Source organism: Impatiens glandulifera, chromosome 7 (assembly GCF_907164915.1).
Source record: "Impatiens glandulifera chromosome 7, dImpGla2.1, whole genome shotgun sequence".
Lineage (NCBI taxonomy): Eukaryota > Viridiplantae > Streptophyta > Magnoliopsida > Ericales > Balsaminaceae > Impatiens > Impatiens glandulifera.
The window spans coordinates 43567683-43587734 of NC_061868.1; the positions used below are offsets into that span (position 1 = coordinate 43567683).

Below are 20052 nucleotides of genomic sequence, written 5' to 3' on the forward strand. Positions count from 1 at the left end.
CCTCTTATGAGGGTTATTCCATCAAATTTCCCAAGAAAATAAGTAGAGTTTTCTTAATTACAGAAAAAAGTTAACTGAAGAAGAAGAGTATTAATTTTTTTTAAATTAGTGTTTACAATTTTTTTTAACATAAATATATATATATATATAGTTGTTAGGTATTATTTAATTGGGTAAATAATTTGGTCGAGTCAATTTTTTTATTGAAAAATTCATTACAACGATTCAATTATAAAATCGAGATTCAATTATAAAATTGGGTCTGGTTAAATGGTTTAATCGAGTCAATTTTTTTATTCATCACAACGATTCAATTATAAGATTGTTAGGTAGATTTATCAAGTTTAATAATTGTAGAATTAACTAAAATATATATATATATAATATATAATAAACTAAAGAATAAAATGAATTAACAAATATATATATAATATAATAAAATTGGAAACATTCTTGTAAATAAAATTTTAATAAATTATGTAAGTTTATTTTTAAATCATAAAACAACTATTTAATTTTAAAAAATAGGTTATAATATTAATTAAATAAAAAATATAATAAATATATGTAAACAAAATAATATATAAATGTAACATGGATATATACAAATCAGTTAAACTTTCTGTTTTTTATTATTTAAATGTTATATTCTTTTTTTGCCCCTAATTTGAGTGTGACTTTTACATAAACAAAATTATTAAAAAAAATATTATTAAATATATTTAAACTTTCTACCTGGTATAAGCCAATAGTTATAGTTTCAAATCTATTCTTGTAACCGAAACCTCATTAATTTAAGACTTAAGTTTGATTTTGATGATAAAATTTTACCGTCAAATATTGTAAGACTTGTATATGTAATGAGAAATAATATAATATAATATTTAATAATTAAAACCACAAAAATATAATGATCTATGTTTAAGGTTTAAAAGATTCAATATATATCAACTATTGTTAAACTTCATGTAAGATCATTCTTATATACCAATTTTATTTGAAAGTGACAAAACAATTAAAAACATATATATGAGAGAAAGGTTGGTATTTTGAGTTAGAAAATATCAAAACATTATAATAGATGATATCTTATTAATAAATGGTCAAAGGGTTAAATTGCGGGATGAAATTACAAACTTTGAAATTTGCGGTTGTCTTAACGATTTCAAACAACATTAACTTGACATGCGATAGAATTTCATATCGAAATCAAAATCCTACTTCTGCATAGCTCTGACTCTCGTCGGCAGGCCATAAAGGCGGATGAATCCGGCAGCGTCGGCCTGATTGTATATACTCCCATTCTCAAACGAAGCAATGTCTTGGCTGTAGAGACTGTAAGGACTTGTCCGACCAGTAACGGATACAGATCCTTTATACAATTTGAGAGTGACAGATCCTGTCGTAGTTGCGGTTATCTTCTCCATGAATGCATCCATGGATTCACGTAGAGGATCAAACCACCTACCAGCATACACCAGCTCTGCGTATTTCAGTGCAAGAGTGTCTTTCACCTGAATTGTTTCGCGATCAAGCGTTAGAGATTCGAGTTCTCTAACAGCAGCGAAGAGGATGGTTCCTCCCGGAGTTTCGTAAACGCCTCGGCTTTTCATACCCACGAGACGATTCTCAACCATGTCTACACGGCCTACTCCGTGACGTCCGCCTATTTCATTTAAGTTGGACAGAAGAGATGCTGGAGAGAGCACTTTACCGTTAACGGAAACTGGAAGACCCGAGACTATGCCGATTTCCACGTATCTATTATCAACATTGAACATTGATCATTGCATGAGAAGATAACCCGCAATAGATAGGTTGAAACTTGAAAGAAACTTACTCTGGTTCATTTGGTGCATCTTCTGGCTCAACTGACATCATGTACATGTCTTTCTTTGGCTCACATGCAGGGTCCTCTAGTATGTCACCCTTCATCATCAAATCAAAAGGTCAAACACGTTATACAATTTTGTAATGATCAACAAACTCACTTCAATTTAAGACGTTTTTAATGTAAATCACGAAATGGGTTATAAAAAAATATGTTTGATTCATAACAATTATGAATACCTCATGACTTAGATGCCAGAGGTTCCTATCCCTGCTGTAAATAGATTTTTTGGTAACAGGAACAGGCACATTATGCTTCTTGGCATATTCAATGGCATCTTCTCTTCCTTGGATATCCCATTCCCTCCAAGGAACAACAACATGAAGATCCGGATTCAAAGCAAAAAAAGCAAGCTCAAATCGGACCTGAAAAATCAAACCATTTATGTCACTAAACCAGAAATATCCAAATCTTATAAGTTTTTTTTAAGTCATTTATGTTCTTGCCTGATCATTTCCTTTGCCTGTACATCCATGAGATAAAGCATCAGCTCCAACTTCTCTAGCAACATCAACCATGGCCTGTCTCACAACAACAATCAAGAAAATTAACAAAATGCCTGAAACTAGACCGATTAATATCACAATCACAGGCTTAATTAACCTTAGCAATAACAGGCCGAGCCATAGATGTACCCAACAAATACTTCCTTTCATAGATAGCACCAGCTCGAATACAAGGAAATACATAATCTTTCACAAATTCCTCAGTTAAATCCTTCACCACCAACTGACAAGCTCCACTTGCTTTAGCTTTTTCTTCTAGACCTTCCAATTCCTGGATACCCTGCACAAAATGTTCAATTTCTTTCATGTCAAGCTGTAACAAAAGAGATGAATGAATATCTCTCATATATATATATATATTGCTTACTTGGCCAACATCTGCAGTGAAACAAACAACTTCACAGCCATAGTTCTCCCTGCAAAATGTTTACTTATGAAGTAAAACTGATCAAACAGGAAACCGAATCGAAAGAGAACTCTTAAGAACAAAAGTTAGCATACCTCAGCCATGGAACAATGACAGAAGTATCTAAGCCACCACTATAAGCTAGAACCACCTTATTCAATTTCTTGGATTTTACTCCTCCATTATCACTCTTCATCACTGCTTGAATTTCTGCAAAGTGACAATGATAAGATCATAAAACAACCCAGAAAAGAATCAATCAATCAATCATCAAGGTCAACGTAAATGAATGATCTTCCAAGTGAAACAGAATCAATCAGTCAATCATCAAAGTCAACGTAAACGATTTGTCGCGAACATAAGCGCATTTGATGAATACTCACTCATTCATAGATTCGAAGATTTACCTGATTTTGAACTTAGAACAGATGGATGTGAAGCAACGGCCTGTAGCTCAGCCATTTCTGATCTCAAATTTGTATAAGAAAATGCTCTCTCTCTAATCTCTATCGCTCTCCTTTATTTGATCACTTGGAATGAAGTACATATGCACTACTTTTATTGTCAACTTTACCATTATTGGTAGTTGACAGCCACTCAAGCTAGGGTTTTTCAGAGCTAGTTTGATGTTGGGTTTTTTTTAATTTTAGGCATTTTGTCAAAATATATATATATTTGTTTCATGATAAAAAGTAGGTTATTTAAGATTTGTTTAAAATAATAACCATTTTTTATTACCAACAAATTAAAGAAAAATCTCATAAAAATCCAACAAAAATTGAGTCTATGATGTAATTTTTTTTAAGTTAAAATTCAGTTTTTTTATTAAAAATATTTAATATATGATATATTTTTTGAAAAAAATATTTCTTTAATATATTTACAAACAATACTTTTAGAATTTAATAATCTAAAATTATTATTATTTTAAGTAAAGGATTGATATTAAGTCTATTAACTGAGTAATTTGATCATTCATAAATATATATATATATATATGTGATAAGAAGTTTTTCAAAAAGAATCTAAAAAAACCCAAAATCAAACAAATTTAACAAATGCTTTCAATATTATAAACAAGAAAGAGTCTACTTATGCAATTTTGTTTTTTCATCGAAATTTTGTTTTGATTCCTAAATATGCCTAAAGGTTTGTTTAATTTAGGTAAAAAAATTTAGGTTAATTAGTTTAATTAGGTTATTTGAAAATGAGTATTTTATCATTATCATCCTTATAATTTTAACCACTTTTGAAATTATAAAAATGGTATTTAATTAGATAAATATTTTAAATAGAAAATAAATTTTTGATATATTTTCAAATCAAGCTACATACAAACAAAGGTGAGTATAATGTTCCATCCACATTTAATTTTTAAAATATATCCGTATGCATGATTTTGTTGTAAATTATTTTTTATACATTTATTTTTGTTTGAAAATTTTCTTATACATTTATTTTTGTTTAAAATGATTCCTTATACATTTATTTTTATTTGAATTTATATACTTTAAATATCTAAAATAATTTAAAATGTTATAAAATTGTTAATTTGTGATAAAAAAAAATATATATGCACAAACTCCTCTTATACATGATATATGATATGTTTTTTTTTATTTTATAAGTTTTATTACGGGCATAAATCGTCTTGACTTCTTTAATTTCATTCTTAGACGACGATGCATATGATTTGTTCTATTTCCAGACAGCGTTGTTGAACACTAAGACGACGGCGAGGTTATTACTCATTCGTCTCCTCTATATTCAGATATTGTGTCTTCAAAATTATCTCTAAAAAATATTAATGTTGAACTATTAGAAGATTTCTAATAGTCATATAGTTAAAAATGTAAATAATATAATATAAATTACGAAATATTAAATATGATATTATAATATAAAACCTGTAATATATTTGAACCGGTCAACTATACATTATTTACACCGAATGACGGATATCCCTCTGTGAGAATGAATGTAGTTTGATTTAAAAATGAAACGAGTTATTAATAAAATATACTCTAACTAAAATCTGATAAATACATCAGCATAGTTACAAGAGCATAGTTACAACCTTAAGCGATTGATAATTTTAAATTAGTTATCAAGAGGGTTCATATTTTGATCATAGAATAAAAATTGTTTATACTTGTAATTAAGTTCTTAATTTTATAGTGTTTGAAAGAGTTTAACCATTTTAAACAAAAATAATTATACAAAGAATAATTTTAAATAAAAAAAAATGCATAAAAAACAATTTAAAACAAAATCATGTATAAAGATATTTAAAACATAGTTAATTGTATACAAAGATCATACCTAATACCCTATAAACAATGCTAATCAACTTTTTCTAACCAATAAAATTATTTTGATTTTTAAAAATAAGCTCAAAATATATATATAAGTTAATTGTTATTTTTTTTCTATAAATTTTGTAAGTAATTCTTATATTACTTGTTTATATATGATTTTTTTCTATATATATACTAATAAATATTTTTATATTTAAAAAATTAAATTATTAATTAAATAAATTTTAATTTTTTTATAGAAAAATATATAACAAATCCACAATATAGAGAAAATGAGAGTACTCAATTAGTTCATGACTATTAAGAATAATATTATAATAGATTAATTATTTTATTTTAATATTTCACTAAGTTACTAGTTCTCATATAACTATAATAATATTATAAATTAAAATAATTAATATTTATCAACTATTAAAAATATATTTTAATAGATAAATTAATTTTATTTTAATATTTGGATATTATATATATATATATATATATATATATATATATATATATATATTTATAGTAATAATTAATAAGTGTAAAATATTAATACAAAATAACAATATATATATATATATATATATATATATATATATATATATATATATATATTAATCTTTTATTTTAATAATTTGAATATTTGTTAAAGAATTAATTTAAAATATCATTATATATATTAAAATCTTATCATATTATATTTTAAGAACAAATAATAATTAATAATAGTTAAATTATTATTTTTTAAACTTAGTATAAAAGTTTTACAAATAATTTATAATATTTTAACATGTTTTAATTTAAATAGTTAAAAAATATTTATTATTTTAATTTATAATAGTATTATGTAAAAAAATAATTATATGAATATTATTAAATTTAATATTGAATAAAAAAATTGAAAAATAAAACAATAATAAAAAATATATAATTAACCAAGGTGTTAATTTTTGTAGTGATAAAAAATTGTATTTGAGACTTGTATAAAATTTTAAATAATGTATTTTAATTAACAATTGATAATGAACAAAGAAAAAAAAATCAATTATCATGGTGGTCTCTATTTGAGAACACATCGAGCTAAACTGTAGTTGGATTTGAATGAACAATACATAATTAAAACATTAATTTATCAAATCAATATTTCAATATTAAAATAATATGTTTTAGATAAATTAAAAAAAAAAGAAAAAGACCAAACCCAGCTCTTGGGGTTTTAGGGCCATTATTTTACCTTGAATTTGTTCTTAAATTTGAACATAAAGACCATATCTTTGTTTTTCTTGTTTCATTTCTTTTCCAAATAAGAAATTTTATTTTGTTGTATAAATTATATATTTACCTGAGTTAACAACTTAAAAAAATGACAGCAAAGTTAAGAGTTTCAAATAAAAAATAAGCCTATATGACATCTAGCTCTGTCCTATAAAAACTAATTATTCTATTAATAAGAAAATAATTATAAATATAAACAAAATTGAAAATGCAATTTAGATGGTAAATTGTAATATAAAGATGTGTATGATATATGAAAAGGGTAATGATAAAAAACGCGAATCTCATGACCGTGAGAGTTCGCGAATAACGAATATTTTTTTTAATTATTAAATAATCGGAGAATATTCTTTATTCGAAGACTTTCACACGCCCAAATTCTTCTTCCCCTTGTGAAACCACTAAGTTTAATGTTAAAGTGCTTTAACCTATTTTATTTTTTTATGCAACTGTCTAAATAAATATATATAATATTATTCCTAACCTAGTTAATATATTTTTACCTACTCACTTTTTTCAATAGAATCACACCAACTTGTTCTTTATTAATTCTTTAATTTCTCTTATTTTATTTTTAACAGTTGGGAAGGTAGACCTCCAAAAGGGAAAGAAGGTTAAATTCGTTTATTCTTACTGATTGTGTGGCGATTTCATAATTTTCTTCCCATCTAATATATAGTTTTTCAATTCATGGAGAAAAAAATTGCAAATTAAATAATAGGTTGTCTAATTTTCCTTTCTCCAAGAAAAATCTCATATTACAAAATTTCGCAATTCGCCTCTTTGAAATAACTGAATAGTTCTTTCTACCCTATCAGATTGTATGTATGTATGAAACAAACATAAATAAATAATATTTGTGTTTATATTATTGAAATGATTTTTGTGAAGCATAATCTGGTTTCCAAATAGAATATCTGTTGATATCGAAATGGAATGGAAGAGGAAGAAGAAGAAGAAAATGCTTTATTTCTTGTTCATTAGCTAGCTAGTTAGCTAGGGTTTGACATTCTGATACGATTTCATCTTTTCCTTCTGTGTTCCTTGTTCATTAGGGTTTGCATTGAAAAAGGAGGAAGAAAGAAAGAAAGAAAGAAAGAACCTGAAATGAAGATCTTCAAGGTGGCGCCGCCGGCAGCTTCTTCATTGCAAACCCTAATGCTGTTGGACCTGGGAGACACAAGCCTTTATTAGGTTTCTCCGCCACCCTTAGATGCAACTCTTTCTTTTAAATCATTAAAATAATATATATATATATATATATATATATATATATATATATATATATATATAAGAGCTACTTGGGATGTTTTTTTTAAAAGGTTAGATTTTTTTTTTTATTTTATTATTATTATTATTATTATTTTTTTTTTGTTGTTAATGAAGTAAGTGATATAATGGATTAAAGTGAATAAAATGATATTTGATTATGATTATTTTTTTAAAATTTAATTTAGGTATGAATTACAAAATTAATTAAAAATAATACAAAATAACATTTAATTATTAAATTTTAGTTAAAATAATGATAATTTGAGTATCATATGATAGCATTTAAAGTTTAAATTTTATTTGATAAAAATAATTCAAGTTACACCCAAATAACAATTAGATAAATAAGGTATTTTAAATTCAAGTCGAAAACTTTATAAAAATAATCACGATAAAAGTTCTTGTTTTTTTGTAATCCTGTGTCATTTTTTAAACAGGTAAAAGTATATATAAATAATAAATAAACTAATTGGAAAGATTAAGACCTATATTAGATGATAATTAATTTCTTTGTTTTTCTTTATGAAATAGATCTTATTTAGTTCCATCTAATTAAGTACTATTCAATAACTTATAATTAAACCAATCAAAATACCAAAACAACAAACAACATAATTTCATTGCAAACTTCAAAGTACATAAAACATGAAAATTCCGATTCGACATGAACAACTTATTCACAAACAAGTTGCAGTCGCAAACAACATCGGAATGCACGAAACAACAACAAGGGAAATGCAAAACAGCAAAAACAAACAAACAGGAAGACATAAACCTGGCTTTGGCTGCTATAGCTATTAGAGCCAGATCTATTTTTGAACATTAAAACAAAAACACATAAGTAGCTAGCTAGATAGATAGAGATTTAAACTCCATTAGCTTCCTCCATCACTACTTCTCTAGCAGCGGCAGCATCCTCCACCACCACTTCTCCAGCAGCGGCGGCGGCAGCAGCAGCAGCAGCAGCTTCTTGTACTCTGATAACCATCTTCTCAGAAAGTAACATCAAAGACTTCATGTTACAGTTTATCAGTGCCCTCACAAAGCAACAAGTCTCATCATTACTGTTTCCTTCAGGAACATCAACAATAAATGATTCAATCAACATTGTCCCATCTTGTCCATCAATTTCCTCAGGATGCATAGTCAGAATCGAAGAGTAGTTCTGTTTCATTTTTAACAATTAATTAATTAGCAAAACACATAAAAAACACAAACCCATATGTTAAAAAATCAACTCACCCTGAGCCTATGATCACCACCAATGATCTTGATTCCAAGGATGTGTTCTTCCTCATCAAAACGAGATAGCATTTCAACACTGGATGTGGCTGGAAGGCCTGTCCTCATAGAGATATGCCTTACACTCCCGACCTTGAAAATTTCATTACTTTCACATTCTCTAATGAAAGGCTTGTAGTTTTGTGGCACATCAAACCTCCTCACAAACGACCAAACCTACAAAAAAAACATCCATGCAGTACTTAATTAGAGAAGTAGCTAGATTATATATCCTTTCAAATCGAACAAAAAAAACATAAATCTATACCAAATACATGAAATTAACAGCAGATAACTAGGAAATGAACACAATTCATAGACATGCATAGTAATAAAAAGAGTGATAGAGAATGATATACGATATCGACAGGAGCCTTGATGTGCCTGACAATGACAGAGGAAGATTGATGTCCCTTAGGATGGTGCTGGTGATGCATCGCAATGTACTGAGCTTGAGCTTGAGCTGCCATTGTTAGAACCTCGGATAGATAGATATATAGATCGATGTATAGAAGAAGATGGATGTAAATCTATGGGTTCACTAAGCCACTATTTATAGTATAATTTCAATCACATTTCATTGCCACGTTCTTCTGATTCAGTAACTTTCTCTCTCCTCTCTTTTACCACCCTTTAAACTTACCTCAATACAGCTCAATTCCACCGCTATATTTTAGGACTTGTTTGATTGAAATATAAGAAAACAGAAGTTTTGTTTTTTGAAAATTAATGAGATAAAACAGTTGATCTAACTTCAAATCTAATTTATAATTAAATTTACAATTAAGATTTTGGAATTAAGAATAAATAAATTAAATGGTTGGGAAGATAAAATTAAAAAAATATGGTTATCTTACATCATTTATAAAAAAAAAAAATACATATTAAAGCTTCAATTTATAATGGTCCAATTATGTGACTTCGTTATCTCCATTCAAATATTATTTTGGCTATGAATTATACTAGACTTACATACTTGTGATTGTTAAATGTAACGGTCCTCTTATTTTAAGAGGTGCTAAAGATAATTATTAATATATTTTGCACTCTTTTTAACAAATTTGAGTGATAATGTTATGTTCTGTTTGGTTGAAATTGTTTTTATTTTATTTTTATATATAATCAAATATTATTTTATTAACTCTCATTAATTAATTAATTAACTAATTAATTAAGATATTATTTATTTTTAATTTTTAAATCATATGAGTTTATTTTTTCAAAATTAATACCAATCAAAAAATTTAAAACAATTTAAGGTTTATTATTCAAATAAAATTATTTTAACAAGCCCTTATTTGAGTATTATATATATATAATAAAAAATTATAAGAATTGCATTAACATGAGAAAAAAATAAAAAATAAATCATAAAATACCGAAATATATATTTAATATTATTATGATAAATAATTACATTTAACAATTTCATTAAATAATTTATAAGTAAATAATGATATATGTTTGTTTATATTTATTTAAAATAAAAATATGTTGATAAGAATAGGTTATGATTAGTAATATATTATGTTACTCTAATTAATCTTTTTGAATTTTAATTTTTCTCTTTAAAATAAGCTCATTAACATTAATATTAAAGTTATAATGCAAAGTAAAATATAATGTTTCATACTTCATACTAAACCTAGAAATTGTGTCTATCTAGCTTGATGGACACTACTTAATCGTGCCTAATAGTTTGATATTTATGTCAATATAACCCGAAAGTCTAACTAATCGTTTTACATGGTATTCATGTCAATACAACCCGAAAATCCAACTAATTGTGTTACGTAACCTACAATGTCGTGTCGTCTATCTTCCATCGTGCAGGCTCAACCATTTAACTTTAAAATAAGAATAATATCAATAAAAAAGTTTACAATTATCATTTATAGACAAAAAATGATCCTATTTTTTTTAATATATGTACTAAACTCCATAATTTTAATAAATATTTAATTTTTTTAATTATATGTATAGGGTTGGGCAGTGCTAGTATTGTTTCGTTCCGGTGAGCAAAATCCAAGCCCAACCTAATTTATTCTAAGTATAATCTATTTGAATGTGTCATGCCCGGGTTAGTTTGATTCGATTTATAGTAAAAGTATATTGTAATTGTGTAATAAGTTAATATAATAATTTTAGAGAATAAATTAATGTGTATAAATAAAATTAAGTATATATGAACTATTAACTAATAATTTGAACAATTTAAATCAATTAAAACAATTAATTGTATTAAACACACTCAAAATTTATAACTAAAATAAGTTAAATATTATCAAAAATATATTTCACCATTTAAAAAATTTTAAGAAAATTTAAAAATAAATTAAATCAAACCAACCCATTCTGTCAAATTGCTGACGTTAACCCTGATTTGTTTCATAAATAAGGCTCCCACATCTTCCGACAGAAGTTTGGAACCCTGATCAGGGTTCTATCCAATCAATAACAAATAATAATGAAGAGACAGAACAGAGATAAAATTCCATGTCGGATCCATGTCGGATAAGGTCAACCAAGCAATATGAATGTTTAATGAGTGGTAAACGACAAATTTTAACTGAAAGTGTTATAACTGTAAAAGAATGTTTATCCGAATAAATGTCTGTCAGACAACATTTTACACAGCTTTTCTTATTTCATTTTAAAAAGTTTTTTTTTTCATGTAAACAGTTAAAGCTTGGTTTTTGTCAAAATAAATACAATAAATAAAAAAATATTTAAAATTTAATTAATTTAATTATTAAAAAATCTTTTTATATTTTAAAATTAAACTTAATAAAAATAAAATAAGTTATTTTAGCATTTAAACAAAGAAATTAGTGATTTGATAGTTGTGTGATAATTTAAAAAAATAAAATAAAATAAAATAGTTTATCAAAATAATACCAATTAATAAAGATTTTTTAAAATAATTCAAGTTTTATTAAAATAATTAATAACTTAAAGTATTTTATATTTTAATTATAAAATCACTTTATTTATTAATTAAAATATAAAAATACTATTTTTTTCACCCATTTTTATAAGTTTAAATTATTAAATTTTAAAGATATTTTAATAAAATAACTTGAAAGTGATATATATATATATAAATATATATTACTTTAATTTATCTAAAAAAAACTTACATAAAATAACTTGATAAAGTTTTAATCAGATTGAGGTTTTTTTAAAAAAAAATTATTATTTAAAAAGTGATAAACGGTGATATTTTAAGGATGTAGATTTTTTTTTAAAAAAAATTATAATTTTTTTTAAAATATTAATATATAATGATAAAATATAACGTAATAATTTAGTATTTTAAGGCCTTATTCGATTCAGATTATTTAAATAATTGAGAAAAAATGATGATTGACGATGATTTTTGAAAGCTAATAATATTTCATGGTAATAAAAATTAAAAAGTATTAATATATATAAATAAAATAAAAAATAATAATTTAAAATAATATATATTTAGTATTTTGGTTAATAAATGAAAAAGAGAGTAATTAAAATGATATTTAATTTTTTTGGGTTATTTGAATAACTCAAAACCTGAACTAGGCTGAATATTTTGGATTAGGGATGTAAATGAATCGAGCTGCTCGCGAGCTATTCGAATCTCGGCTCGACAAAAAACTCGTTCGTTAGTCTTAACGAGTTGAGCTCAAGCTCGTTTAAAAGCTCGAAAATTTAAACGAATCGAGCTTGAACTTCTCAATATTCGGCTCGTAAGCTCACGAACATGTTCGTTTATAGGTTCGCTTATAATTAAGCTCGCGAACAAGTTCGTTTATAGGCTCACGAACACGTTCGATTATAATATTGTTTAAATGTAATTTGTAAATTATTAAAAACAAATAGTAATATATAAATATATATTATAATAATTAATATTATTACATGATTATATTTATATTAATATAATAATAACCTATAAAGCTATAATTAAACTTAGGGTTAATAAATAGAGCTTTCTAAATGAGCTTTAAACGAGTTCTTAACGAGTTTTCTAAACGAGCTTTAAACGAGCCGAGCACGAGCGGCTCGTGAGCTCAAATAAATCCATACGAGCCGAGCTCGAGCTCGATTGCAAAAAAATCGAAACGAGCTCGAGCCGAGCTCGAGCACGAATATATACTAGACGAGCCGAGCTCGAGCATGATAATGTTCGGCTCGGCTCATTTACATCCCTATTTTGCTCGGCTCATTTACATCCCTATTTTGAATTAATAAAAGTAGTGACATGATATAAAAAAGGGAAATGAAATAATATTTTTTGGAATCCAATGTTTGATTCTTATTTGTTTTTTTTAGGATTTGTCCAAAAAATTATTTTTTGATTTTTTAATTAGTTTACTCACAAAATATCATTTTTTATTTATAATTTTATAAAAATAAAACAAAAATATTTTAGTTAATAATATTAGTGATTTGATAGTTAAAATAATAATTAATGTAATAATTTTTTTTTTATAAACCTTAAAACTCAAAATACCCCTTAAAAAATCCAAATCAAACAAACCCTAACAAAAACTAAGGCCATGTTAGGTTGAGGTTATTTGAATACAAAACCAAAAAATATCAACTCACCCCTTCTCCATAATATCACACAATTCATTAAACAAAAGGATAAAATAACATTTATTTTAAATTATTCCTTTTTATTTTATCATTATATATTAATATACTTTAAGTTTTTTTTACCAAATTAAAAAATACCGATATCAAAATCATCCCAAATCATTATTTTCAAATAACCAAGTTATTACACTAACCCAAATCCATACAAACCTTAAGATGACCCCTCAATCAACATCACATTCACTTTAACTTAGTGTTTATCAAAATTATTATTATTCACTTTTCTACTCTATATTTCATTTTCATATAACTTAATTAAAGTTAGTTTGATTTTGAATTACTTTGATTCTTTTAAAGTTCCTAAGAAAAACTCATATATATGAAACTAGCTTTAGAAGTAATACTAGATTAAAATTATAGAATACAAATCAAGATAATCACTTGGGAAAGCCAATTAAACAAAATAATTATGAAGAGTGGTTTAGTTTCTTTATTGTTTTATGAAAAGGGGTGGTATATATAGCTGCTGGTATTGTGGTGAGGATACAATGTTTTGAATATGACCTTTCATAATAATTTTAAAATAAAAACAAAGCACGTGTTGAATAATTTTGAAGCTTTTGATGAACGTACAACAGCATGCAGCTAGCAGGAATCGTTTTAACAGTGATCAGAGAGGTAATTAATATTCAATTTCCCTTTCTCTGCTTTTCCGACACCTGCCGCCACTGTAATTGGCCGTCGCCGGCGGTGGCGGAGATAATGAGGATCGATCGGAAGAAGACGACAACCCTTTTCATCTCATGCAACCGCACATTTGGCACCCTACCTCTCTCTCTCTCTCTCTCTACTGTTCTATGTTATTATGTCTTTTCTCAGACCATGCAAAAATATATCACCATTTTACCCTTCCATTAGGACCACTACCAACCTAGAATTGACCCTTCATAAAGAAGAAAAAAACAAGGGGCAACTATGTAAATTAGGTTATATATACTAATTAATAATGTTTAAAGTCTGTACAAATCATATATGTGGGCATGCATATCATTATTATATCTACATATAATGTAATTTAAATTTATAAAAAAGTAAAAAACCCATTTTAATGAGTTATTACATTAATTGATCAGCTTAATAAAAGTGAAAATTAGTGATAATTGTTTTGTTATTGTTGTATATATCATATATTGAAAATTAAAAAAGAGAGGTATATTTAATACTATTTATAATAAATACAAAATAAATAAATAAAATACAGATAGGAAGCAGACAGACGCATTAACTTTCTGAGTGTGGATGCATGGATGCATTCGAGAGCCAACTGTTTTTATTCATTTAATGCCCCCCTTTAATATTCAATGACTTCTTTTTTTTTACCGTTGGTTAAGGGTCATTTGATAAAAAAAAAATAGTAATTTGATGAGATAATAATACATAGATGTTTAAAGTATTAAACGATTTTGAAAGAAATTCTTAAATTATGAATATTTGAAAGAGAAATGATAGGGAAGTGGAAAAGATTGAGAAAAAAAAGTTTAAGGATTACCGTGACATGGATCAAGTGAATTGAAAATGAAAAATTATCTCTAATATTAAAATTTTAATTCACTTAATTAATATCATATCATTTCTTACAGTATTCTTGTTAATATTTTACCCATTTTCTATAGTTTCACATCTTTGAAAATACTTGTAAGAATATATGAGTATTTTGTATGTTTTCTTAGAGTTGAAAGGTGTTTTGTTTCCCTTTTCAAACACTCATATGTGAGGTAACGTTTGTTTTTATCAATTTATCATTTTTATAATCCAAAGAATACTATTTGCCTTTAGTATATCAATCACTTGTTTGATTATTATTTTATATGATCTCTCTTATTGATATTTCGAACTGTCTCTTACACTAGTAAAAAAAGGAGCTTTACCGACGGTTTTTCCCGAAGGTTTTGTAAACCTCTCCTAAATACTCCCGAGAGGAACAAATCCTTCGGGATTAAAAATAGATTCCGAGGGGGGTGTAAAACCTTCGGGTTTATTAATTATTACCGAAAGTTCTACAAAGAACTTTCGGTTTTTACCTTCCCAAAAAACCCAAAAAAATTCTAAGTATTGGGTGTGGGTTATTTGCGAAGGTTTTAGGAAAAACCTTCGGTTTTCAAATCCCTTGGTTTTTTAATTGCGAAGGTTATTCAAAGTCCCTTCGGTTTTGCCTTTTTTGAAAATTTCATTTCCGAAAGTTGTACAAAGAACCTTCGGTTTTGCTCATTATCAAATTTTTGAAAAAGGTTTTTCCGAAGGTTTTATAATAAACCCTCGGTTTTGACTAATAACTAAACCGAAAGTTTTATGAAAACCTTCGGCCTCGACCTCTATAAATACAAACCCTAACCCTTCTCTTTTTCATTCCGCTTCTCTCCTTTCTCTCTCTTCCGCCTCTGCCGCCGCCTGCCTCTTCCAAGCCAAGCCACGGGTTCTTCTCCTCTCTTCAGGTAATTTGTTTGATTTGTTTTTTTTGTTTTGTTTATTGTAAGATTTAGATTTTTCTTAAGTTTGTATATATATATATTATAGATCTAGATTTATGTTAGTTTACGTTATTTTGTTTGATGAATATATATATATATACATATATCTGAAATGCATTTAGGATATGGGTGATGATTCGACATGGAAGAGACTTCGGCGTACACCGGAGAAACTGCATCCGTGTTACCAGAATCTGATAACACAATCAGAAATTGCGGCACGTGAGGAAGAGGTCAGAAAGATGACGCTGGAAATGGAACAAATCCGACTAAGGGATGCCGAAAGAGGTCGTTTGCTGAGTGAAATCAAAGCGGACCGGGCCGAAATGTCTCAGAGATTAGAGAATCTCGAACAGGAACTTGTCTTGTTGAGGAGTCGACTGAATCAACCACCCCCTCCTTCCACCCCATCTAATAATTAATTTGTAGATTTATTATGGATTTATGACAGTTATGTTTTAATATTTATGAATTATTGTTATTATGTTTGTTTTGTTTGGTTTAATATGTTTTATTAAATAATTATGTTTTGTTGACTTTTCACCTTTTTTTAAAAAAAAAACGCATCGCCAAAACCGAGGGGTTTATTTGAAAACCTTCGGTTTTGACCAATTTTTTTTAAAATATTGGGGTAAAAACCGAAGGTTTTCAAATAAACCTTCGGTTTTGACCTTACATTAAAATTTTCAGATTTTTTTCTAAGTATGGGGAAGGGTAAAAACCGAAGGTTTTCAAATAAACCTTCGGTTTTGACCTTACATTAAAATTTTCAGATTTTTTTCTAAGTATGGGGAAGGGTAAAAACCGAAGGTTTTCAAATAAACCTTCGGTTTTGACCTTACATTAAAATTTTCAGATTTTTTTCTAAGTATGGGGAAGGGAAGGGTAAAAACCGAAGGTTTTCAAGTAAACCTTCGGTTTTGACCTTACATTAAAAAATTCAGATTTTTTTCTAAGTATGGGGAAGGGTAAAAACCGAAGGTTTTCAAGTAAACCTTCGGTTTTGACCTTACATTAAAAAAATCAGATTTTTTTCTAAGTATGGGGAAGGGTAAAAACCGAAGGTTTTCAAATAAACCTTCGGTTTTGACCTTACATTAAAAAAATCAGATTTTTTTCTAAGTATGGGGAAGGGTAAAAACCGAAGGTTTTCAAATAAACCTTCGGTTTTGACCTTACATTAAAAAAATCAGATTTTTTTCTAAGTATGGGGTAGGGTAAAAACCGAAGGTTTTCAAATAAACCTTCGGTTTTGACCTTACATTAAAAAAATCAGATTTTTTTCTAAGTATGGGGAAGGGTAAAAACCGAAGGTTTTCAAATAAACCTTCGGTTTTGACCTTAAATTAAAAAAATCAGATTTTTTTCTAAATATATGGGGTAGGGTAAAAACCGAAGGTTTTCAAATAAACCTTCGGTTTTGACCTTACATTAAAAAAATCAGATTTTTTTCTAAGTATGGGGAAGGGTAAAAACCGAAGGTTTTCAAGTAAACCTTCGGTTTTGACCTTACATTAAAAAAATCAGATTTTTTTCTAAGTATGGGGAAGGGTAAAAACCGAAGGTTTTCAAGTAAACCTTCGGTTTTGACCTTACATTAAAAAAATCAGATTTTTTTCTAAGTATGGGGAAGGGTAAAAACCGAAGGTTTTCAAATAAACCTTCGGTTTTGACCTTACATTAAAAAAATCAGATTTTTTTCTAAGTATGGGGAAGGGTAAAAACCGAAGGTTTTCAAATAAACCTTCGGTTTTGACCTTACATTAAAAAAATCAGATTTTTTTCTAAGTATGGGGTAGGGTAAAAACCGAAGGTTTTCAAATAAACCTTCGGTTTTGACCTTACATTAAAAAAATCAGATTTTTTTCTAAGTATGGGGAAGGGTAAAAACCGAAGGTTTTCAAATAAACCTTCGGTTTTGACCTTAAATTAAAAAAATCAGATTTTTTTCTAAATATATGGGGTAGGGTAAAAACCGAAGGTTTTCAAATAAACCTTCGGTTTTGACCGGTAAAAACCGAAGGTTTTCAAATAAACCTTCGGTTTTGACCTTACATTAAAAAAATCAGATTTTTTTCTAAGTATGGGGAAGGGTAAAAACCGAAGGTTTTCAAATAAACCTTCGGTTTTGACCTTACATTAAAAAAATCAGATTTTTTTCTAAGTACGGGGAAGGGTAAAAACCGAAGGTTTTCAAATAAACCTTCGGTTTTAACAATTACAAAAAAACTTCTGATGAAGGTCAAGACCGAGAGATATATTTAAAACCTTCGCAAATACACATCAAAACCGAAAGTTAATTTTATAACTTTCGGTTTTAAGACTACCTAGTTTGTTCAATTCTTTTGTTTTTAACCCACTAATCTTAACTTCTAACTAATATAATCAATTTCGTGTTGTATTTTAAAATTTAATATTGGGTTTCATGTTCACATATTTATGATTGTGTTTGATTATTATAGAGAAGTCTATATGAATGTTCATGTTTGATTATCTTATGAATGTAGGTAATGTTTGATCAAATGGATTGTGCAATATTTTGAATACATCAAATGTGGTAAATTAATATTGTTATAGGTCATTAGAAGGTGAAAAACCAAAGAATTTAACCTTTTGTCAAGTGATAATTCCGAAAGTTATATAATTAACTTTCGGAAATAACCATCAAAACCGAAAGTTTTCTATAAACTTTCGGATTTTACATTTCTCAAGAACGAGGGTTTTATATAAACCCTTCGGTTTTGATGTAAATTTGCGAAAGTTAATTATATAACTTTCGGAATTATCATTTCACAAAATTGTAAAATTCATTGGTTCTCTACCTTCCAATCTAGACTCCTAAATAATATAATCAAGTGTGTGTTTTTATTTTAAAAATTTTAATTGTCTTTAATGTTAAAATGTTTATGAATGTGTTTGATTATATATAGAAGTGTATATGAATGTTTATGTTTGATTATCCTATGTATTTGTGTAATGTTTGAACATATGGATTGGGAAATGTTTTAAGGATATCAAATGTGTTAAATTAATGTTGTTCAACGTTATTAGAAAGTGAGAATTCAAATAATTTAACAAGTTCTCATGTTGTAAAACCGAAAGTTAAATATATAACTTTCGGAAATATGCCTAAAAAACGAAAGATTTACCACAGCCTCTCGTTTTTGTGTATTTAAATTTAATTCTAAAAATGTATTTAAAGATTAAAAACCGAGAGTTATATTACAACTCTCGGAATTCTAACATTAAAAACCGAGAGTTATATTAAAACTCTCGGAATTTAAACATTATAAAACCGAGAGTTGTATATAAAACTCTCGGGTTCTATAAGGGTAAAACCGAGAGTTTTGCACACAACTCTCGGGTTTTAAAAATTGTAAAACCGAGAGTTCTTTATAAAACTCTCGGAAATTACATCCTAAAATTAAAACGCCTCTTCCTCTTCTCTTTCCCGATTTCATTTTATTTCTTCTCCTCTCATCTCCTCCGCCGCCCTCTTCTCTCTCCCCGACGAACAAGCAGACCACCGAACATCTTGCGCCGCCGCCCTGCCGAACACCTTGCGCCGCCGCCCTGCCGAAGACCACCGAAGCTGTTGAAGAATCGCCATCTGCCGCCGCCGCCGAATCTTGAAGAAGCTCTGCCGCCGCCGCCGCAGCCCTGCAAGGTTAGTTTAGGGTTTTATTTTGAAAGTAGGTTAGATTAGTGTTAGATTGTTGCAATTAGGTTAGATTAATTTTAGATTCTTGTTAGATTTTTCAGATTAGGTTAGATTATTGTTAGATTTTTGAAATTAGGTTAGATTGAAGTTAGATTTTTGTTAGATTGTTGCAATTAGGTTAGATTATTGTTAGATGTTTGTTAGATTTGTATGTTAGGTATTTTGTTTGATATTAGGTTGAAAATATGATTGATTTTGGTTAGTTTAGGTTTTGGATTGATTATTTTATTCAATTGATTTGATATATGTTCGGTTGAATGTTTGTTGGTTTGATTGTTAATTAAT

General features: G+C 27.3%; 2 protein-coding genes across 2 annotated transcripts; both read right to left on the reverse strand.

Annotated features, from left to right (window-relative positions):
* Nucleotides 1-1067: 1067 nt before the first annotated feature.
* Nucleotides 1068-3369, reverse strand: LOC124945869 (argininosuccinate synthase, chloroplastic-like). The gene is made up of 8 exons (XM_047486385.1): nt 3211-3369; nt 2899-3013; nt 2765-2813; nt 2495-2677; nt 2338-2412; nt 2071-2256; nt 1841-1929; nt 1068-1761 (listed from the first exon to the last, which is right to left on the reverse strand). Exons 1-8 carry the CDS (start codon nt 3263-3265, stop codon nt 1218-1220), a joined length of 1296 nt encoding a protein of 431 aa, XP_047342341.1. The 5' UTR covers nt 3266-3369; the 3' UTR covers nt 1068-1217.
* Nucleotides 3370-8521: 5152 nt separating this feature from the next.
* LOC124910005 (abscisic acid receptor PYL9-like) lies at nt 8522-9407 on the reverse strand. Its single transcript, XM_047450630.1, has 3 exons — nt 9297-9407; nt 8899-9114; nt 8522-8821 (listed from the first exon to the last, which is right to left on the reverse strand). The coding sequence occupies exons 1-3, from the start codon at nt 9405-9407 to the stop codon at nt 8522-8524; spliced, it is 627 nt and encodes a 208-aa protein (XP_047306586.1).
* Nucleotides 9408-20052: the final 10645 nt, after the last annotated feature.